The sequence below is a fragment of the Coturnix japonica genome, chromosome 5 (genome assembly GCF_054131305.1).
Source record: "Coturnix japonica strain WE chromosome 5, WE-NBRP24, whole genome shotgun sequence".
Classification (NCBI taxonomy): Eukaryota; Metazoa; Chordata; class Aves; order Galliformes; family Phasianidae; genus Coturnix; species Coturnix japonica.
In genome coordinates this window covers 34,328,293-34,352,566 of record NC_140667.1, presented here as the reverse complement: position 1 = coordinate 34,352,566, position 24,274 = coordinate 34,328,293, and the positions used below count along the sequence as shown (strand labels likewise).

General features: G+C 35.2%; 1 protein-coding gene across 8 annotated transcripts in view; it reads right to left on the bottom strand.

Moving 5' to 3' along the window:
• NPAS3 (neuronal PAS domain protein 3) overlaps positions 1-24,274 on the bottom strand; it is a 575,240-nt gene that overhangs the window by 283,037 nt on the left and 267,929 nt on the right. For all 8 annotated transcript variants that reach the window (XM_085549109.1, XM_085549110.1, XM_015865010.2 and 5 more), the window contains one exon: positions 17,520-17,602. In XM_085549109.1, coding sequence (XP_085405235.1) covers positions 17,520-17,602 — 83 coding nt within the window. The remainder of the gene's footprint in view (positions 1-17,519; positions 17,603-24,274) is intronic.

Genomic DNA, 24,274 nt, shown 5'->3' with positions numbered 1-24,274 from the left:
AGACAGCAAATACAATCAATAACTGAACTGAAATTATTAAAACTACAGGTGATCTTCTACAAGACAACCTTAGCAAACACTGCTAAAATAGTACATACAGTAATTTGGTAAATGTGTATTACAAAACAGGCAGCGATTCTTTCCAAATCTGAAGACCTTTTATCTATATATTTCACCTAGAAATGTAAGAAAATCTTTTAATTTACTTTGCAAAATTAACAGTATGATTTTCTGAGATTTTCTTATCCACTGAAACTATATTTTTATTTTTTTTTTGCAACTAGCATTCTAAAAGAGGTTCCAAGTTTACATTCACTGAATCATATTTTTATTATATATTCAGTCATATGGATAAATATTTCACAGTTGTTTGAAAGAGCTCTTTTTCCCTTACTATTTTAAAAAATCCTAATACATATACTGAATATTTTAAAATACTCTGTGATGAATAGTTCTCTGAGGTACTAAGTTCTATTTAATAATATTCTTGCCTTGACTAAAGCAATTGTTTAAACCATAGACAGTCTGAATTGATATAATCCACCAAACAGTCATAGTTTGGTTACAGGCACTAACACAAAGGAAAACACCATGGCAACAAACCATCAGAGTTATAGATTTCATAGTTTCAACTGAAATAGGGAGTCTCATTTACCTGCCTTTCTCAGAAAGGAAGATGTACAAATTTATATGAAACATTACTTTTTCATATTTGTCAGCAATGAACAAGCGTCTGCATGCCATGCTTGTAAAAACCTGAACCACTGGAAGTGACCATTGACACAGTCACCACCACTGAAATGCACCACCAATCACTGTGCTCACTTACAATGTTTGGTCTCCATAAGGATTCAGCAAGCCTTAATGTCACATGACTAGAAGCCAAACTAAACTATCAACAATAAGTGCAAAGAAGTTCGAACAAGTAATTCTCTCTTTGAAAGGAGTGAGGGTAATACACACCTTCATGGAAAGAGGAGTTTATTTTGAAATAAACTAATATTAATGAACTTTTTTTTTTTATACTGACAGGGAGCTATTAATAATCTTGTTCTTAAAAGAGGTGCTTCAAATGAAGGAGGAAATCTTTGTAACACTAATGAAAGCTATTATACTCTTCTGCAAAAGCAGAACACTTTCTGTCATTTCCTTCAGCAGCTCATGATGTTCAATTCAGTTTTGGATACCATTTCTTGAATCAGGCTAGCGTGACCTTTTTCTACTCACTTACAAGTACCTAATAAGAGAATCATTTAAGTATATTTTAAGTTACATATAAACTTTAGTATAAGGCTGAGATGAAACACAGAACACAATTACAAACATGTTTGTTTAGTCAGACAGATACTACATGCTCTCAGCAATGCAAAGTTCTCAGGTGTGCTTGTAAGATGTGCCAACGGGGAAGAACAGGGTGAATGAATATAGAAAATTTTCTGAGACTCCAGGAGAAAAGTTGACTCTACCTCCTGTGGAAGAGGGGACAAGTCAACTCAGGAAGAGTACTGAAAACTCCTCTCTCACTTTCAGAGCAAACAACCAGTTATATTTAAGTGAACAACTGAAATGAAATCTAATGAACTGTCACTGCAGCCTTTGTAATCATTACGGCCTTTTGATTTTGAAGAGATATGAAACTGAGCTTGTTTCTCAGCAACTCAGACTTCTGTTCAGCCACTATGTTCACTACAAGATGTTGGTATTTGCACTGTGTTGTTAAACCAGCAGTTATTTGTAGAAACCATGCGTATTCAGTGTTTTCCACACTACATTAATTTAGTTAGCTAGGTGCTCTCATCCTTTATTCAGACTTAAACTGCCATTAACAGCATACTGTGGCTCCTGTAGCATAAAGTTTATGGAGGAATTTGACATAAGATGATTAGCTAGAAATTTATCATATGTGACCTAAAGGTTTAGCTCTGCAGCAGTACTTTGAAATAAACAGCATTTGGGAGAAAAGAGAACAAAACCACAACACTGTTGCGCACCTTACTTATTATTTCGCTCCAGCATCTTTTGCAGCATGAATGGTGCTGAGGGAGTCACACAAATGGATCAGAGCCCTACACATTTGATCACAAATGCATCTTTATGAAATCATATTCAACACTTGCTGCATTCCACAGCATTGTTGGTTTTTACCTTCCCCCCTTCTTCCCTCCCCCATGGACAAGATGCCCATATAGAAATCTCTGTATTCCTGCCAGTTCTTTTAATTTACCATTAGTACAGTCTGGAGTGTAGCATACTTCCATTTCTCTACAGTCAACCAAGTACAGTTGGATGTAGTACTATAGTGAGATAACAAAGCAATAAACAGAGAAGGAATGCTCACTCATATCCAAAGATCCAGGTTCACGATGAAAAGATCCACAAAGAACCTCCAGAAAATTATCCTTCCTCAGTAGCAGTCAGCCCTCAAATGGTGTCTAAGAGAGGTGCAGCCAGGCTTCACCCCTTCTGCTCACACAGCTGAATTGCCTTCACATGTGCTCCCACTACTGACTCAGTCCTTACCCCAGGTGATCAATCAGTGGTTAAAGCCATGACTCAAAAGTTCCCATAAAGCTTCCTTATTGGTATTTCTATTTTGAGCAGTGATTATAAAGATGATATTCATCTAAGCCTTCTGCTTGACAGGATGGAATAAAACACACAATCGTTCAGTCTACCTTTCTTTTGGGTTCCTGTAGATCACAGCAGTTTAAATGAATAAACGTAAACCAAGAATAATTATAATACTACTTAAAACTTTAATGAAAATAGTAACTTACAACTATAATGGCTACTACAGTAATGAGAAAAAAAAATTCCTTTTCACCTTAAATTATTCTTATAAAATTCATTTTAGTTTAAGTCATTCTGACATACTAATGTCTGGGGAAACTCACAAAATCTCTTTCTGGACAGTTACAATTAATGTCCATGCTCCTGCTATTGTCCAGAAAGAGAGAAAGCTTATTCTAGTGGGTAATTCAGAACAAAAGCTTTATTTCATAGCTGTAAATTCCTTTCTATTTCTAAAATGATCCTTTCACATGCCCTGACATCTCATAGCTGCTTTGGTTTAAAGGAAGTGTTTCAACCATAAAAGATACAATTTGGGTATAGCATGTAAATAAAGACATAAATAAATGGTTTTTATATTTATTTATATCTAAATAAAAGGACTGAATGCTATGTAGTGAAACAGAACAGGCAGCAAAATAATAATGCAGAAGGTTAAAAGATCCAGTATTTTCCTGTAAAGTTTTTAAGGGAATTGCCATCAAAGTTTTATTTTCCGTGCTGTAATATGAAGCGCTTGTTCTTTACATAACTAATAAAATGCTTTATAAGAAATAAGACTATGACGACAAATACCTTCAACATTTACAGAATTGTATGTGACAAATCATGTCATGACAAGTAACTAATATTCACGGTACTGTATATATCAGTAACATCAGCTAACAAACTACAGTGGAATTATTGTTGCATAGAACAAAAAAGAACAAACTGAGCAGAGTGAATTCTTGTTTCTGTTTTTAATTTTAAGTTCAATTTTATCTCAAGACAGGATTGGTTTATAAATGTATAACATACATATCTGTGTGGGTTAAAAAGTAAAAGATGCCTTGTCTTGCCTTATCTTCTTTTAATACTGTTGATTTATTTATTTTTAATTTTGAAATATTTCTGTTTTAAAATGAAACAAAAAGCTTACTTCCTCCTAGTCTATACAAGCACTAGGTAAATATGAAAAACATACTTCATAAAATTGCACCTTTAAAAGAAGTATTATTGTTGACGTTATTAACAACACTTTAAAATAAAAGTACATAATTGCTCAACTAAAATGAAATCCCCAAGGTAGAAGTACGTTAAGCCATATTAGTTCCAAATGACTAACATTTTTATAGCACCAGCTAAATGAATTAATAATTATTGGACACTTATTTTAAAGGATTGGCATTTTTTATTTTAAAAGCTATGAAGTACAGGCTACACTTTCAGTAAACCTTCGAAAAATTTAAAATAGAGACTTCTATAGCACTTTGGACATATAAGATCAGCTCCCAGTAATCTCTATATACCATACACAATTTATATTGAAAAGAGCTTACCAGAACTTCTCTAAATCAAAACACAAGTAAAGCTGTGGCTAGAGCTGATAAAAGTAGTATGTGTTCATACTCACTGCCTACTCTTTATATGCAGAAATATCAATCAAGCCTATTCATGGGTTAATTCAGTTTTACATTTTGACCACTTGGCACTGACAACAAATTTACTCTAAGGCTTAAAATCAGGCAAGAAGGAAATGCTCTACTGATGAATACAGTCACATTTTGAAGGCAATTACATATTAAATAAGGTGGTTTAATCTTCTTGTCTTTTACATCTTCAATTTCTAAACGAGGTCAACGTCCTGAGTTTCTCAGTTCTATAGTGTCCTTGATATTTGTTGGCATCAAGCATTCATTCTGAAATGAATACTTGCATTTCAAGTGCTTTGAAGAACAACCCTCTCAATATCTTACACAAGTGAAAAATAGCAATGTATGAAGACTTTTGCTGATAGAGAAAATGTTGTGGATGCTGGAAGTGGAGGGAGAAATGGAAACCCTCATCTCTGTCACTTCTTTCTTTCTTTCTTTCTGAGATTGCTTTGTGTGGCAAGAAAAGATTTGGACTTCATGGTGTTTTGAAACTAGACAGTATTTGAAGAGAGCTTCTTTATCAAAAAAAAAAAAAAAAAAGTTATTTCAGAGTTTAGGGAGATGAAGGCTTACTTAGGAATCTATATCAAACTTTCCCATGAGGACAAACAAGTAAATATTAATGTTTCTTTTCCACTTGAGAAAAACATTCTTGTATGTTACAGCTCTTTTGGAATGACTCTTTTCTTGTGGCATTGAAAAAGTGTTGTATTTTCCTCACTGTATCACTTCTTTTCATAAGCTGCCATAAGCAAAAGAAACCTTATGGATCACAATCTTGCCATGAATGGGAAGAGCCCTCATACTATCTCACTGGACATCTTTTGACCTAAATTGGCCTTTTCCAAGTAACAGCACTGCTTCAGAAGACTTGGCTTATCCATTCACTGACTGTGCTGGCTGGGATCTCTAACTCACTGGGAATACAGAGTCTGCTCAAGGTTGGGAGCCAACTGCTGGTGTAACACTGACAGATGCAGGACCCATATGTCCAAGTCTGGATAGGATGCCTGTATCACTGGCATCTGGATGTCAGCTTTCCTTCACTGGTTCTGCTGCTGCCTTTGCTGATAAACCTGCTTGTCGGTCTGCTGTGGGTCAGCCTGCTGCTGTTCTGAAGTCATGCTTCTTGGATTACTGAGTAGTTCCTCTCTGTTAAGGAGTACTATCTGAATATATTCATCCCTTAAAGTCACTACACATCTAATTCTAGTGTTTCTACCATTCCTCGTGATTTAGGCACAGATGACAAAATTTTGCAGGTACAGGGAATCTGAAAAATGTATAAATTTTCATTCCCTGTTTTGTGGCTGGGGAGCTCTGCTTATATCGTCCATTACTTTTTAATCCTAAACAATTTTTTACTGCTAGATAACACTGCCAGGAATTGCAAGTGGAAGATCTGGATGACATCACAAAGACACATTTATAAAAAGGAGAAACACTGTGCTAAAGTGTTCTATATGATATTAAATTCTGTGTAAAAATTTGCCAAGATATCACTGACACCTACTTAGAAATTTGCATGTGACACTCTTAACAGGCACATTCTTGACACTAGAGAAAATAAAATCCTCTTTTAGTGAAATGCTGCGCTACGCTTTTTCTACTATTGGTTTGCTTTGAAAAAAGCTACAACTGTACTGCTGTTTTTTCTTTGACTTTAGAATGCAACAGTATCTGAATACTTGAGAACAAAACAAAGATTGATAACACTCAATTATCAGGTAATTTTCAATTTTCTTAGATAACAATGGGGAAAGATAACTTCCCTTTTACATACTAAGTCTGCAAATCCTCTCCAAGTGGGAAGCTGGAGAATGTCATTTGAGTGCAAGGCTTAAGGGTGCACAAGCTCCTAAATTCAGCAAGAGCAGCAATAGACACTTTCTGCCAAGCCTCCTGCATGTAGATAATTCATACCCTCATCAGGAATAATCTGTTTGGGAGCTGGGAAACCTTCTGCAGAATGAATGCCAAATGGTGCTAATTAGCTTTTGGCAATCACTGGAAGTGTGGGGAGCAGTACAAAGTCAGTAGCCTCAATATGCAAGGACTAGTCACAGAGTAACCCTTGCCCTCTCCAGCAAGTGGCAACCTAATGTGCCCTAACACTCAAACTCACAGGAACCCAAGGAGACACAAATAATAAACCCTATAATACCATCAGTGCCTTTACAGTGACAGGAGCAGGACTTTCTACAAGAAGGTACCATTCCTGCTGCTTTTCTGCTAACATACAGGTTTGATCTTTCACAGGCTTAGCTTTAGGAGACTACAATTAAGCATTCAGATAAAAATATCTTTATGTGCTGCCAAGTGCAACGCATAAAAATGACTACTTGCAAGAAATTGGACATGGAAGAACATGGAAGCATGACTCAGCTTTAGGCCAAAAAGCTTGGGTTTACAATAAACAGTCAAGTATTTCAGATTTTTGTTGTTGTTGTTGTTGTTTTTTATAGAGAATTACAACATTGCACACTTTAAAAAACTGATTTTTTTTTTACCCTCTGGAATACACTTTAATAACTATTAAATTTAATATGATATCTAGCTCTTTTACATCAAAAGGAGTACCATATTCTATCACCTTTGATTTTACTTGACTATATATTTTGTAAAAGATGAAAAAACTTGATCAGTCCTGTGTCAGACATGTAAAGGTAAACCAAGAAACAAACATATAAATAAAATAAAATCAAAAAAGAAAAAAGGAAGATGTCAAGCTTAGCAGGATATCTTATCAACACTACTATTCCTTTACAACTTCTGAGATTTAACAAAGGACTTACATGTTATTTCTAGAACTGTCTGCTGACAGTACACTTCATATAAATAAATCTCAAACTTCTAAACTATAACAGTCATTAGTGTAAAATTTTGGTTGCCTGGGGGAAGCAATACCTGTTCTTTACCTTTGGCCCCACTGGAAATGTAAGGATGACTTCTGAACATAGACCCACAGCCACCACAGATTGCTTTATTTTCCTTAATGTGTGCATTAAAGGCAAATAGTCCTGCTAAAAAAACTATGAATGGTGTCATGAAGATTAAAATCTTTGTGTTCAGCAAAGGGTACAATTAAAGAGAAGAACAGAAGAACAAATAATAAGCACAAAGGAAGCCAATGATACACACTATAAATCACTATCTAGAATATGCAGGCAAGAATTTGCAATCCATTCAATCAAACCTGAATTCAATCAGACATTATCGAAGTGGTATAGTTTTACATTAATGTCAAAGGGTACACCTAAATAGTGTTCTTCGTATAATGGAGAAAATGTGAAAGACAAAAACAATTCATTGGCTAAGTGCTGTGCATAATTAATAAACACAGTTCTGCATTGATTTGGATCTTATGTGACCTTATAAAATGTCCCCTAAAGAAAATGTGATACGATGTAATTACACACAATTACCTTACTTCTGGAAATTTTAACTTTTCTTTCCACACTCCTTTTTTATTTTCTATACAGGCAGAAATTCTAATATAGTGACATTTTGGCAACAACTAATAGAAACAGCTGCTTTTAAGCAACATTTAAGATGATACACTCAACAACAGAATGTACTTCCCACAAAACTGATTCACTTATTTCAACTATTTCTTTATTCTCTTATCCATTTTAAAGTCTGGGTGAAGATGCTTATGCTTTCCAAATGAAATCCACTGCCTCTGGGGCTACAGACTCTATAGTAATGTGTAATACTGACCACCAAACTTTCATTTCAATATTTATTTTTTGTATTTATTTAGCCCTCATAATTTCAAATAACAGCATGAAAATAGAATCAGCATACAGCTGATAAAATGACTCAGTGTTAAAAGCAGCCTGAAACAATAGCATTTACATGAATCTCAGCCGTCCATGCTCCACTTAAGGATTCTGTGTACAAAAATCCCAATGTTACTCTTTGTCAGATCCTGTGGAAAAACAGTATATATACTGCCCTTCATCTATATTGCAGAGGAGTACAAAGGATGCTTGAAGCCTATTTCTAGTACTTTTTATTTTCATTAGATAAGAAATGGGGAATCTTTGAAAATATGTTTCAAGATAGTGAAGAAAAAATATCACTGTTTATTTATATTAAATCAACACCCTTTTCCTTTCTCAATGAATGTTGTGATTTAGGGGGATTAGGGGAAGGGGGGGTGAGGGGGGGGAGAGGAGAGGGGAGGAATGAAGAAAAGAATCAAAGCATTCTGAAAGCAGTACCCTGTTGTCTTTATCTATGTCCTTCCAATCACCACAGAAGGTATAATTCAGGTATAATTCTTTCTGGTGAATTCACAAATTAGTTTATACTGTCTATACTTTTCAAGCCACACTACTTCAGTTCAAAATATGGCTAAACCCCAAATCATAGCCGAATGTAGACTCCATTAAATAGTTTTGCTGATGCATCTGAAGAAAAATTCTTCCTTCAGCATCAACAGGCAGCAGAAGAGAGTCCTCCATTTCTGTTAATGACCTCTTCCCTCTGTCTGATTCCGTACAGCCCACTGGCTATGGAAATGACAATGCTCAGCAGGTGACAACAAAATGGTCAACAAACAGTGCTGAGATATGTCATTTTCTTCAAATACTTTCTCAGGAATTAAATGGCACACAACGGTACGCTGTGTTCTGCTCAGATCAAATATTTTTTTATTAAATGAAACTGCACAGTCTTATATATAGTTGCTATATAAAACACAGGTTTAAGTGAACTGCTTCAAGCTCCAGTTACAAAACAATTTGATATTTCCCACCCCTCCCCCAGACTTCTTTTAACACCTAACTCCTTGGGTAGCCTCTGGTAGGATGCTGTATGTTTTGACATAACTCCAGAAAGAAAACATTGCTCTTACGGATTCAGTCTGAGACACTTACTGTGACTGGGACAAATTGGAGTATGCAATTCAGTGCATTTCAGGTTTTTCTGAACCTGGGAAATACTCTTGCTATACACTTATGAGAAAAGGGACACAGAGATGTCCCTTTTAGCGGTGCTGTCTATGCAACCTTTAACCTTTTCGAATTCAAATCTAACCTTTGTTCCTAGCTCTTTCTAGAAACATGAATTGTATCAAACTGGTGTAGAACTAGAACCATATCATAGCATTCAGTGACATTTACACATGTTTAAAGTGCAAAAGTAGCAGCTAACGGTGAAAAGGGGGTATACAGCATTAACAATTCTATTACAGCTTTCTTCTACCTCCATTTGGCTTAAATACCTACTATTACTCTGAATCATTTAAACTTGAAAAAAAATGCACAATTAGATTTCTAAAGTTCAAAATACACAAACATTTCACAAACATAAATTTACACTTTTTTTTTTTTTTTTTTTTTTTTTTTAACAAGAGGATGGTCTTCTGAGAAGATCATCAATCTACACAGTGCTTAAGGTAGTTGGTGAACAAACTTGAGCAGATTTCTATGTAGATTGATTATGTGTTTTGCTGCAGAAAGATGAAATAGTGTATATCCTTAAACCAGAAACAAGAAACTGCTGCTGGAGATGCCTGAAATCTCCCTGGAAAGGCACACTGCCAAATTGACATACTAATCATTTCTTACTCAAGCCCTATGGCTCTTTTCACAGCATATCAGCATTTACACTGCTATCCTGCTTTTGAACTGTGTTTGGTTGAGGTGTTCAACCAGTTAATAACTGGACATTTCATGTCATGCCAAATTGCTATTTCCAAGTAGATTGGGTTTCTCTCAATCATTTTCTAACTGTAACACATTCCCTTGGCTCAATCTATTTTTTAATTATTTTCATCTTAACTATACTCCAAATTATATTCTTTCATCCTGTCCAGTGAGAAATTATATTTTTAGAAGGTTGTACTTCCATCTGTGTATATGCAGTCATTTTTTATACTGCAAAGATGTCATTTTTGTTCGGTTTAAAATAAGGCATTTCAACATCCAATTTATTACTGTGATCTCACTGTTTCTGAATAATTTGGGCCCTATATAATTGAAAGTTTTCCCTGATAAAAGATTTCTCTAGATAAAAGTTTTTCTAGATAAAAGTTGGTTGCATACAAAAAACTTCTGGTTTTGCATAGAGATGCAGATTTTTTTACTTTTCTCCTTTAACTGTATTTAATTTCTGGATAGATTTGCTGAGAGAAATAGTTTCCCTTTTGGTTTTGTATCTAAATGTTCCAAGTGCCATCTCAGGAAAAAAAAAATTAAAAAAAAAAAAAAAAGTATGTATATATATATAAAAGTCTATATATACGATAGACTGTATGACAAAGATGAAGTTCAGACCGAAAATTTAAGTACACAAAGTAGACTACTTGGAAGTCATAGAAATTGTTCCCTCATAGAGCGATTATGTACTCTCCAAACCTTCATTTCTGACCTGTTACATACTCGTTCTGTCTCACTACATTACATACCATTTTTTTTCAGCCAAGAGAAAGTTCAGGATCACTCTGCTGAGAGGTTTGATCTTCAACTGTTTTCTCTTTAATAATCTTTTAATTTCCAGTTTATTTTGGCTACTAAAACATAATTTAACCTGTACTTCATTTCAATATTTTTATTTATTTTTTTTTTTTTTCAGATCACACAGATCTATGTTCCCCAGCATATCCTAAGTTTCATGTTGTTTTGTTTGTTTGTTTGTTTTATCTTTCCCTTTTTTGCCAGTCTTTGACATATGCTAACATGGTCCAACCAGCAGTCTCTCCCTGTAAGCCAATTTAGACTGCAAGAAATAGAATGGTCTCCTTCATTCTCGCAAAGGTACCACAAACATCACCACTAGCAACTGCTATAGACAAATCTCCAAGCCTGTGTAAGTCTTTTCAGCTACCTTTTCCAGCCTGGAAAAATCCTCCACCAGCACTACCATCTCCTGCTTCCTCGCCTTCAGTCTTGTGCCACTATTTCTGTGCTGATTACTATTATATAGAGATAATCTCATTCTGTAATATTCAGGGCAACTTTTTGTTAGCATAGCAAATGAGAAGGTAAATCATCTCCCTAATATTTTCTAGCACTGCAGCCCCTTCCTGTCTATTTTCCACTTTTTTCATTCCCTTGTGAAGATGAGGATCCTTGCAAGTATTGGTAGAAACTGGATTTACACTCAGTTATGGCCTAGCCAGACAAAGAGCTGCATCTAAACAATATCAGCTTGTACTGATATACCTATAAAAAACATTCCAAAGTTTTACAAGACTCAAAAATTTGTGTGGTATTTTCTTTTCTACTTTGATAATTCATATAGTTTGGCCAATCTTAATTTGTAACAATAAGTTTACAGGGTGTAAGTATTAATACTTACTTTCAGGACAGAAAATATCTATTTCTCCATGATACTGTCAATCATAGTGCCACAGAATGGTTTGGGTTGGAAAGGACCTTTAAGATCATCTAGTTCTAACTCCCCTGCTACAGGTGGTGACACCTCACACTAGACCAGGCTACTCAAAGCCCTATTTAGCCCGGCCTTGAATGCTTTCAGGGAGGGGACATTCACAATGTTTCCGGGCAACCCACTTCAGTGTCTAACCACCATCACACTAAAGACTTTCGTCCTGATATCTAGCCTAAATATACCCTCTTCCAGTTCAAAATCATTTCCCCTTGACCTGTTGTTACATGCCCTTCTAAAAAGTCCCTCCCCAGCTTTCCTGTAGGACCCCCCTTCAGGTACTGGAAAGCTGCTGTAAGGTCTTAGAGCCTTCTCCAGGCTGAAGAGCCCCATCTCTCTCAGCCTGTCCTCACAGGGGAGGTGCTCCAGCCCTCTGATCATCTTTATAGGCCTCCTCTGGACTTGCTCCAATAACTCCATGTCCTCTTGTGTTAGGGGCTCCAGAACTGGACACAGTACTCCAGGTGGGGTCTCACAAGAGCAGAGCAAAGTGGCAGAATCACCTCCCTCAATCTGCTAATCACACTTCTCTTGATGCACAGTTCTTGTACTTCATCCATAATCTCTCATTACTGCAAAACTGTAAATAACTTCCCGTGTTCACTTTGTACTTTGCCTTAAGAAAAAGAAAAACCTCACAGGGATTTCACAGATGCTACATGCTGAACATACCTATTTACAATGCATGAAAATCTTTACTCACATGCTCTCTGGTAAGCTGTCTTTAGGAGAAAATGAATAGTGTCATTGTCTTGTTACATTCAATGTAGTAGTCATAGGTACATCGAAACATCTTCCGAACATGACTAAATATAGTAGTGAAGATGTATAGTGAGTTCATTCTACATTTTGTCTATGCCAAGCTTGATGGAATGACATTGTCCTTCAAAGAGAGTCACAGAACTGCAAAACTAATAACAGAAATAACTAATTATAAGACTCATGTGAATAACAGAGAATAAATTCTGATATGGAAGTTTCTTTCAAATTGTGTATTTGCTTCCCTACCTCTTGTGTTTGTAAACACCAATTCCTAAAACTACATTAAGTGCATAATCACAAGAAAGTGGAATCATCCAGTGCCTCATCACCCTCATAGTAAAGAATTTCTTCATTTCATCTAATCTAAGTCTACCCTCAATTATTAATAAATATAATATATTTTAAAACAAAACAAAAAAACGTTAGGATGAGAGATGTTTTTCACTTGCTCACAAGGCTGGCAGAATATCAGGGTTCTTACATTCATAGGCCATGTGCGGTTACTTTTCTTGTTTACCTTATTTACAGAAAAGCTAATATAATAGATCAATTGATTTATTAGCCTGTGGTTTCTCTAATGCGGGACTGCCTTTCACATTCATGGAGAGCCTAGTACCATTGCATGGAATAAAGCCAAACCGTACCATTTGCACCATATGTGGCTTCCAGGGAGTTCAGATGGTGCTCCCATTCTAGAACTGCCTTACGTGATCAAGTCTGTGCTGATAATGAGACTTCTGCAATTTAAACAGGACCTAATAGCACTTGTACACTCTACAGATGACTTGGCTAGGTTATCTCAGTACAACTGCACATCCAGTACAGCTATCCTCTCTGAATTATGAACAGTGTTCCAATCCTGGATCTCTCAAGTATCTGGTTTCTTTCTTGTGTCTCATAACTCTATGCCATCCACTTGCAGAACAACTATGCACAACAGATCTGGCTGTATGACTTAACAATTTGTGCTCTTATTAGCTGAGCATTGGATTTTTTTCCCTGTCTAATTCATGAGTTCAAGTCTAGCAATTCTATCAAAAAGATGTAATGTAGCTGGTGAATAAATTTTGATGCATGGCAGAAACAAAATTGGGATATAATGTACATATATGTATACATATATATATTTATTTATTTTTGTGGAACTTCTGGTAGGAATCTCTATCACAATGGTTACTAATGTTAGTGATTACCACTGAACATCTACAAAAAAACCCAAATCTTTTCTGCACCCCAGCACTTCAGCATCTTGTTGCTTTAAGGATTTCTTCATAGGAAAGTAGGTAGAGGGTAGGATGGTACATGCAATTTAAGACAAATAATATCTAAGTTATTGTCTGTGGTAATATAACCCTATATGAAAGTGTTACCATTTTTTAACAGTAGAATAGGTGCTGTTGAGGCAAAGAATGCAATTATGAAAGTTATCACTTCTGTGTGCAGAAATACAAAATGTACCACTCATTGCAGGTCAGATACACAATTCAGTTAATGTTACTAATACCTTCTTTCCATCCTTTTCTGACTTTAAAAGCTATTCCATTGTGTTTAATTCCAAATATTCATTCTTTAAAATGGTATTGGTATTTTAAATGAAGAAATATCTTTTATAAATACTGAATTTTATTTGAAAATACTTCACATTTTACTTTTAATTGTTTTACAGTTCAAACTGTAAGGTGTATTCTTTTTTGTTCAAGAATTTTAAAAGCAACTAATTTAAATATGCAAAATTATCTTGAGTTGTTCATACGTGAACTTAAAAGCCATGCAACACAGGAAAATTAAGTAATTATGCCTCCAAGTTATTTACTGCAATTAAGCTCATTTATCATATGCAAATTAGTGCAAACTGGTCTCATTAGTTACTAAATTACTCAATATGAGCTGAACAATGTAGCACTCCAGTTTGTAATGAAAAATCCCTGTAGAGGCAAGCAGTATCAATTAAGCTAATTTGCATATGCAAATATATTCACTAACTTTCCCTTTTCTCTATATTTAGTTCTACATTTCCTGATCATTCCTGATTATGTGAAGAATATGGGGTTATTGACCCTTTTCCACACCTCTTCAATAGCAATGAAGTTACAGAAAAAATTCAGAGACCGTGTATAAACCAATAATCTTCATGCTAATATTTACAACCAGTTTCAGTCAAATTTTTGAACAGCAGGGAGAGGAAGTAATACTTTTTTACTGCATTTATTTAATAAATGCTTATATATACATAGAAATGTAAAACTGAAGATGTATCAAAGTCTATTCTAACTATAACACTACTATTCTGAAGAAGATAAATGAAGGCTAAACAAAGTACAAAATATGACAAACCAGAAATTTTGTTGAAAATTAATGAACATATTGCTATTACCTTTTTCTTTCCCCACCCCTCTACTACAAGCATTGCTGTTTACTATTCAGGTGATTTTACTTGGAAAATTCTTAAAGGTATTCTGCCCTGATTTTGGAGATGACAACATTTAGGTATTCATGTTTTGGGGATACTTTTTTTCTGTAAGCATACAGTGGATAGTTTCCTTGACTGTAAACCTACCACAGGAATCTCTTTGGTATGACATAGAGTAGTAATTGGCTGTGGCAAGGAATTTACTGACATGGCTGAGACTTCTTGCTTGTAGAAGTCAGATGTAAAATATTACAAGATGCACCACCATTTCTATTTTTAATTCATCATAAATAAATTACATCCACCTTTTTAAGCATGCTTCTCATGTGTCTGTCAATAAACTTTGAAGTATCAAAATATTAGGAGGATTAGAGAGGCTCCTTAATTTCTGAGCTTACACTTAACCCAATCTTCAAAATATTAATAGCGAAAGGGATTAAACAAACTATAGGTTCAACTTCCTCAAATAGCAGACTCCAAAAAACAGAGGTAGTCACAAGGTATAATCATTCTGCAAGGCTGTTTACTTCACTTGCAAGCAATACATAACATAATGCTGCTTTGCAAATCATTGCTGGAAGAAGCAGACTAAACGAGAACTTGTTAGAACAGCACTCCATTGCAGACTCCGTCTGGTTGTTGTTATTTGTATCTTCTGTCTTCCCAAGATTATTTTTCTACCTGTAATACCTCAAGGCAATTCTTTGAAGTCTGTTCAGATCTTTTAAAATTGGTGCATTTGAACACAAGACCTAAATTTTCCTTCAATGTTGACTACTCTACTACGTAAAGCAAGATTTTAACAGACCATGATAAACTTGTGACTATTATTAATTCATTTTGTCCTTTATCCATCACTAACAATCCATTATCTTTTAAATGTCAGAGTGGAAGTTTCTATTCTCAATTGGGAGATTAATGGGAGTAATTTGGTAAAAGGTACCACCCTCTCTGCAAAGGCAACACCTCAACAGATATCCAATAAGATGCTGACGATAATTTTGACTGAAAATTCTCAGTCTATTTGTTACAGATAAAAGTGCAACATAGATTACTTACTAACACTATGACAAAGTTACATCCTAAAAACAACCTAATTTGTTAGGTATAAGTAGAGAAAAGATAGAAGCAATAGTGGAATATGTTTAAACAACTAAAAAACACTAAATATTTTTAAATACACAATCAGTGAAAAACTGAAATGTCCAGTAGTTTTCAAGGTGGACAACTCAGCTTTTTTCTTATAACTGAACTATATATTCATATAGTGTAAAACCTAGTACCTAACAAATGTAAATAAATCAGTCTCAGTGAGATTTTATCTAGATACTTTTAATTTATATTAGTTTATATTTATTATATTAGTTATAATTTATACTGTAATAAGCATACATCTAGGCTATATAGTGCATGTTCGTATACTCTAAAATCTTAAATTACACTAATTGGAATATCATGAAACTCTTATTTATGTTATATTCTTTTTTGTTTATTTTTAACGTTTACAAGACAACATAACAGCACTCCTGTCTAATATTCAAACAATGCTGCAGATACTGGTGTATATACCTTTGGTACCATATCTACAATACAAACACTTGTTACAAAATAAAAAACTTGAACTACGTCTCTACCAAGGATGTACAACTAAGTAAATAACTTCATTCGTGATTTTTGCTCCAAAGTTAAATTCATTCTAGTGGTTAATTTCATGTTTTCCTAAAATTATCTTTGTTGCTATTCAGTATTTAGTTACTTTAAAAAGATGTAAAAAGTCTGACATTTTCCACAGTACTTTTGAATGCCACAGCTGAAGTAACATAGAGAGATAGCTCTCAATCATTTCAAATTAAGTGGAATATTTCTCATGATAATATCCTAATTTACCTCTCAAAAGATAATACAGCAAGCAGTATATTTGCATAGAGAAGCTGTGTACACTGCTAAATAAGTGCAGTTATTCAATTCTCTAGTTAGAAAAGTCTACATGTAAAGGGTGGTTTGCTTGTTTGTTTTTTTTTTTTTTAATTTATTTATTTATTTATTTATTTTATTTCCATAGTCTTGTGCTTTTGCCTTGCTGACAGAGCACTCCACATGCTTAACTGTTTCTGCTCCACTTTTGATTACTGCAGAGTAAGAAGGGTTACACTGATCTTGACAAAACAAAATATTCACAACAACATCTTCATCAGGTTACTGATTTTTCTCAGTGTAATCCTCCTGGAATATAGTTACTTGAATAGTGTGACTAAATTTTTTGACAAATATCTCATTAGTTTTTATCTCATAGCTAAGGAAACCAAAGAGGCATGCCGCTGTTCATTTTTCCTCTTTACAGATTGCTGCAGATTTGTGATATATAATCATGACAAATGTGATATCATAGAGGAAAGCAGTGCTCATAAACCAAAGTGGGGGAAAAACACCCTAAATTTGTACATGACACATAAGGAAAATGAAATCAACAACACAAAATACTGTTTTATGCACACACACAAACAAATTCTGCAAGCAGACACCTACTGCACAGTTGAAAATAACAAAACATTCATCTACACAATACATGCCCTCCCTCTCCTTAAAACTGTCCCAATCGCGGGCTTTTCTATAAAGAAGGAAATATGAGTTTTTAAAATTTTCAGTAATGTAAATATTGACACTGACAGTTTTGAAATGATTGGCAGAAATAGGATTGACTATCTTGACTTTTTCATGGAAAAACCTTTTTTTTTTTTTTTTACCTGTAAAATATGACTTCCCAAATGAGATTCAAATACTTCAATGGCAAGGGCACTGGGACTTCTCCTGCGTTGGGCACCTATAACTGAATAAAAAACAGTTATGTTGCAAGGTCTGCACATTCATTTCTAATCCCCAATCACACCCTTTCACATTAATTATTTAAATATGTGTTGCATCTTAAATACCAGTGTTAATTTAAACTTTATCTTGCACACAGTAAGTAAAACTAGTACATAATTTTCAGTGACTCAGATTTTGAGGATAAAAGAATTTGAAAACAAACAAACAGAGAAAAAAAACACGTCAAATAAACACCTATTTAAATGTTCAAGAACTGTGAAATGAATAGTTTATTCAAATATGACCTGAGTCCCTCTGGAAGGTTTTTGGTACATGGCAAGGACAGCATGCAGAAATTAGTGAAAAATTCTACTGAAAAAGATACTAACTGTTATTCTAATGTTTTGGGATGTAGGGATGAGAACAAATATTACTTAGGACTTATGAAGATATGAGAGAGATTTATCTGAAATGAAGTAAACACCACATTAAAAAGTCAAAAAAAAAAAAAGAAAAAAAAGAGCTGTCCTATCATCACATCTGAGATGTCAAGCATTCTCCAAAGTACAGGTATGGTAGTATTTATATAAGTACTTTAGAGTTTCAGATTTCAATGTAAACTGCTGCAAAAAATACTTGAATCTAGCTTCTACTCTTAAAGAGGCAGTAATAGATGGTTGTGTTTTAAAGGAGCAAACAACTACACAACAAACTAGGAAATAATAAAACTAATCTTTTGTGAAACTCTTCGTGCCAGCAGCATAAAACCAGAGATCAGTTCTGAGTAGAGGGAAAAATAAGCATCTACTATTGCAAACTGAGGTGTCTTCTTAGATCCAGGCTGTACTAGCTACTTGAGAAGCTACCAGAGAAGAGGACAATGGGCTGCAGGAAGTTTCCCTTATTTTTCTGCCTTTGTGCCAAATCAAGACATATCCACAGCAAACAGAAGAGGTCATGTTTTGAAGGGCGTAAAACATCTACATCCAAAAACACTGATGATCTAAGCCTCTGCAACCTCTTTAAAATACATGCTTATAGAAAGAAAATACCATGAGATTCAATAAAAAACAAGCAGAATGGAAGAATGCTATTACTGAAGATGGCTAATCTAACATCCCTGAAAACAAAATACAGAGTAACATTTTTTAGTCCTCTATGATACTGTCTGCCAAACATTATCAGTAAGATATATGCCAAGTACTGATAGTCATATTGACCTAAAAATGTAATATCTTTCCTTATTGATGCTCATGTAATTTCCTTGCAGGAAATTCTAAGCTATTTATACTGAGAAAACAGGTGGCTTCATCTCAAACAGATTTGGGCAATAGTTCATAATTACAAATGGTGACTGCTGTAGACCCAGTATTTTTGTTTAAGTCCCTTTCTTAGAACATATTCAAGGATACTGATGGCAGCAACATATGAAAATATGCTTTCTTCAAAACCTCTGCTTTACAGCTCAATTGAAGTTGGTAATACACTTATATGTTGCAGTGATTTTTTTAACTTTGACCAGATACATCAGCATAATATTATTCTTTTTCTAGTTAAAAGTATTCACTTATTCACTCCTACTTTTTTTCCGTATAAATTTCTGATCGCAAATAATTTTGCTTCTTTTCAGACTGTCTCATCGTTTCTATAGTTAAAGTGGTGCCTGCTAAAAAAAAATAATCATAGCACATCAAATTTTAACAGTATCACAGTATCACAGTCTCATGCGGGTTGGAAGGGACCTTAGAGATTATCGAGTCCAACCCCCGGGATTCAAGCCTCCTGTGTAGCAGAGCGGCACTTCTATCACTTGCATCACAGGGGGGTTTTGAACCCAGGCCTCTGGTGTTGCAAGTGGCATTCCTACCACTGCGCCACCAGAGGCGCCCAAAATTTTCTAGCAACTAAGGCTTTTAAAAATTTTATTTTTGCAGACACAGACTTATAGATGTTCCTTCTTTCCTCCTTAATAAGCCTCCAGACCTATTATCAAAGGCTTGCATATACAGGAGTTGTAACTTTTTTCTAACAGAAACTTTAGGTTTAGTATGGGACTAAAAATATTTGGCATTGTAAAGATTATCAGTGTCCCCATTGTTATGAACTAGATCTGCAGGCTTTTTTTCTTTTCTTTTTAATGTAATTTCATTTATAATCAGCTGATAACAAAAAAGAAATTCTCAGTTCTAGAATGTTAGGCATTGATTCATACTAGTCTCCATAGGAGTATCACAAGGAAAAACAACCTCTGAAAGAACAGCTAACTCTGCTCAAGTCTTTTAGGTTGTTTCATTCTTCCATCTTGTCTGTGTTATGGTTTCCACACATTTTCTGAACACATCTCCACTTGCAATTTGTCTTCCAATTCATTTTCTGTTTCCTGCTCTATATCACATCTTTACAATCCACTGCCATTTTAAAGTGTATCCATTACATACAGAATATTGCTTCCAGTTCTATGACGTTAATTGCTTTTTTTTTTTTTTTTTTTTTTTTTTGCATGAGAGTATAATAACTTGAATAAAATGCATGAGGACTGTATAACACATTAAAACAGTATCTTAACTTTGAAATGTATTTGCAAGTAAGTTGTCTGTTCCTTGTACTTGGGATGCTCTGAGTTCTACAGCTCAAATAAAACCACTTCAAGGTCAGTGAGTTAACTAGAAAGCACAAGAGGGCTGGATCTTAGCTTTAAAATTTGTCAGATAAATCCTCTATTGATGTCTGTATCCTAGTAGCTGGTATACATGTACACAAATATCTTTCAGTACTTTCAAGCCATTCAGATCATTGACATTTTTATAGCAGTAAAACCTCTTGATTTACATGTCTTGCACTTACCCGGGCTTTGTGGGGTTGCAATGACAGTTCCTAATTTTACAGCCAGCATAAATACATTAAGCAGAAAACCACTACGCTTCTGGTAGCCATACTGCACTTCTTTTATTTGTTTGTTTGTTAACCAAATAGATGTTAAATATGCAGTTTTTGTATTTCATTCATTTTCCTAACTATCATCCTTCACATTTCGAGGACTGAGTCAAGAATACTGAGATAAATAATAAGGGGAATGGTTTTCTTCCATTGACTTCATTTCTTCTTTTTTTTTTTTTTTTTTTTTTTTACTTAATTAAGCTTCAAATATTTCTTGATACATATCAGTATCTGAAAAAATACCACTCAAATACAAGTGAGTGCTGCATTGACAGGTTTCAAAAATATGGCAATCCCATGGACCAATCACAGCACAAGGCCTCTTATTTGTACTGAATAGATCGTTGGCACAACAATAGATAAAAGGAAGACATAGACTGAAATGGTTGGATTAAAATAACAGGTCACAATTTTATTTTCCTATAAAATTTCAAAACAAACTATCATCTCTGAATCTCTCACCCTCTGGATGGAACCATCATCAGCCACAGCTCAGCTGCTCACAGAAAACTTGGATAGCAATGGATTCAGGATTTATATCAGAACATCTGTGGCCTTTTATGATAGAGTGATGGCACTAGTGGACAAAGGAGGAGCAGCTGATGTTGTCTACCTGGACTCGTGCAAGGCCTTTGACATATTCTTGCACCACATCCTTGTCTCTAAGTTGGAGAAATACAAATTTGAAGGCTGGGCTATTCAGTGGATAAAGAGGTTGAATGGTCGCAGGCAGAGGGCAGAGGGTTGTGGTCTGTGTCCAAGTAGAAGCCAGTCATAAGTGGTGTCCCCCAGGGGTCTGTTTTGGATCTGGTGCTGTTCAACAACTTTACCAATGACACAGGCAGTAGGATCAAGTGTACCCTCAGCGAGCTTGCTGATAAAATCAAGCTGACTGGTGCGGTTGATATGACAGAAGGAAGGGATGTCAACCAGAGGGACCTGGCAATTCTTCTTCCAAGTTTCTCTTCATTTAGTAATATGAGCAAAATAGGCTTTTTCAGGTAGTCATATTTTCTACTGCCTATATTTCATCATATTTAGGTGACAATGGTTTGAATGTACAATGGTTGCGGTTAAACAAAAAGTTGGCTGAAACAATATTGCCATCAAATATTGGCTACTAATAGTGACACAAAAATAGAAATAAAGTGTTAAAATGCAATTGCTTTGCTGTAGCAGAGGAACTTTCATTGAAATCTTTCCCTTTCCATGGCATTGAAACAAAAGTTTTACTATCAAGATTGAAACAACTAACATACCTATTGCTTGTAAAGCATTAGTCTTTAACAAGCTACTAATAAGGAAAAAAATAAAAACAAAAATAAAACTCCTCACTCATTCCTCTTTAAATTTCCTCCCTCGAAGATTAATCTGAGATGAAGAAAAAACCACATCCCTTTCAGTGTGTCTTTGGGGCAGTCTAAGCATGCTTAATGCAATCTCAAGAGCATTTGTAATTGAGCTAGAAAGAGAGGGAAGCTATGGAAAAGAAGAACATGGACTGCCTAACAAAGATTTCTGTGTATCCTGATGTGAGAGGATTTCTTCTCAAATTCACTTCTAAGCCACTGTGCACAGAATGAAAAGACTGGTGTCCACTATGACCTCCTGCTAGTGAATCACAGAATTGTTTGAGTTGGAAGGGAACTCAAGGTCCATTAAGCTCCAACCCCCTGCTGCAGGCAGGGCTGCCAACCTCCATATCTAATACTAGACCAGGCTGCCCAGGGCCCCATCCAACCTGGCCCTGAACACCTCTAGGGATGGGGCATCCACAACCTCTCTGGACACCCTGTTCCAGCACCTCACCACTGTCTTGGTAAGGAACTTCACCCTGATATCCAACCTATATATTCCCTCCTACAATTTAAAACCATTTCCCCTTGTCCTGCCAGTATCCACCCTTGTAAAGACTTGACTCCTCTCCTGTTAATAGGCTCCTTTAGGTACTGTAAGGCTGCAATCACCCTGCAGCCTTTTTTTCTCCAGGCTGAACAGACTCATGTTCAGTTTTTCATCTACCAGGACCCCGAGGTCCTTCTATGTGGGACTATTCTGAAGGCCTGTTCCTCCCAGTCTGTATATATGCCTGGGATTTCTCCAGCCCAAGTGCAAAACCTTGCACTTTACTGTGTTGAACCTGAATTCTCCTGGGCCTACCTCTCAAGTCTGTTGAGGTCCCTCTGAATGGTATCCCTTCCTTCCACTGTGTCAACTGCACCACTCAGCTTGGTGTCATCAGCAATCTTGATGCGGGTTCACTCAATTCCATCACTGATGCCACTGCTAAAATGTTACAGAGTACTGGGCCCAAGACTGGAGGACAGACAGAACTTTAAACAGAATATGTATTACCTCATCTATAGGAATGAAAAAATACTTTCAGTTTTAAAAACCATTCTGAACTTCTCAATTAATTATCCTGAAATATTATTTACTACTTAGGCCATTTTTCAATTACTCTAAAAATTCTATTCATTAATTTGTTTTTAATTCTTTTGAGCCATTTTGGTACTCCTGAAAGGCAAGGTAGAAGCACCTCTTTAGGTAATCTGCTGTCTGAAGAACCACAAGCAAAAAGCAAAACAAACAAACAGAGACCATGTTTCATTTTTTTGTTCTTGAAGAACTCCAATTATGCCAGTATGTCAGACCTTACTTGTCAAAACTGAACATTCATAAACATCCCACCAAAAGAGTATTATGATGTATTCACAAAATATGTAAACATATCAGGCAAACTCCATATCTTCACATATGACAGTTTATACCCTAAGAGTATATAAAAAACACATGATAATTTCACATATGACTGCGTAATGGAACAGAAGTAGAGTTGCCTGAACTGGTTTAGATAACTGTAGGTACAGTGCAATGCACAGTATGAGTATGGATATAATTTTGAGCATTCTTTTACATAATTCAATTTTTTTCTGAAGTAGAAAAATTTCAGTACGCTTTTGAATACATTTACCTTGTAAACTAAATTCTGCATGAAGATATATCTTTTGCTGTTTCAAAAGACAACAAATTGCTCATGGAAGAATACTGCATGTGAACGTGATAATCAGGCTAGTTACACAGAAAGAGGTAAGATGCCACCTTAAACCTTGGGACTTTTGAGCTAGACATAACAAATAACTTAGAAATACTTAAAACAGTGTTTTAGAAGAGAAAGGGACAATGACAGAGGGTGACACTGAACAACAGAAGATGCACTGTGAAGGAAGGAGAATATGAAATCAACATAAGGCTTAAAAGGAAAGGTTAATACTTATGCACACTAAAATCCACAGAAGCAGTTCATTGCTTTTTCTTTTTCTTAACATACTGTAATGGATATCTTTTCCATTGATTCTTCTTTGCTATCCTATTAATGACTAATTTTAAGCTTTGAAAGAAATTTCTACCAAGAATCAACTCCCATGCCTGACACATATGTTCAAGGCATAATGTATAGATGATACATATTTAGATCCTGATAAAAACTGAAATCAGCAACGGGTAATTATCATGAAGTAAGCAGAGATTGTGCACTCTGAGATGGAAAAAGTATTCAAAAGAAAGTAAATGATGTCACCAGTCTACCTCAAAGTAAGACATCATGGGATCCAAAATTTAGGTCCTTTGTAACATCCGCCCTCACAGATGGAAAAAGAAATAAATTTCAGATGGATTTCTAACATATGCGGAAAAGTATTTTTTCTTGGTTTAGTAAAGCTGAGGGAATCATTAATGCTATGCCATTACCAACTAA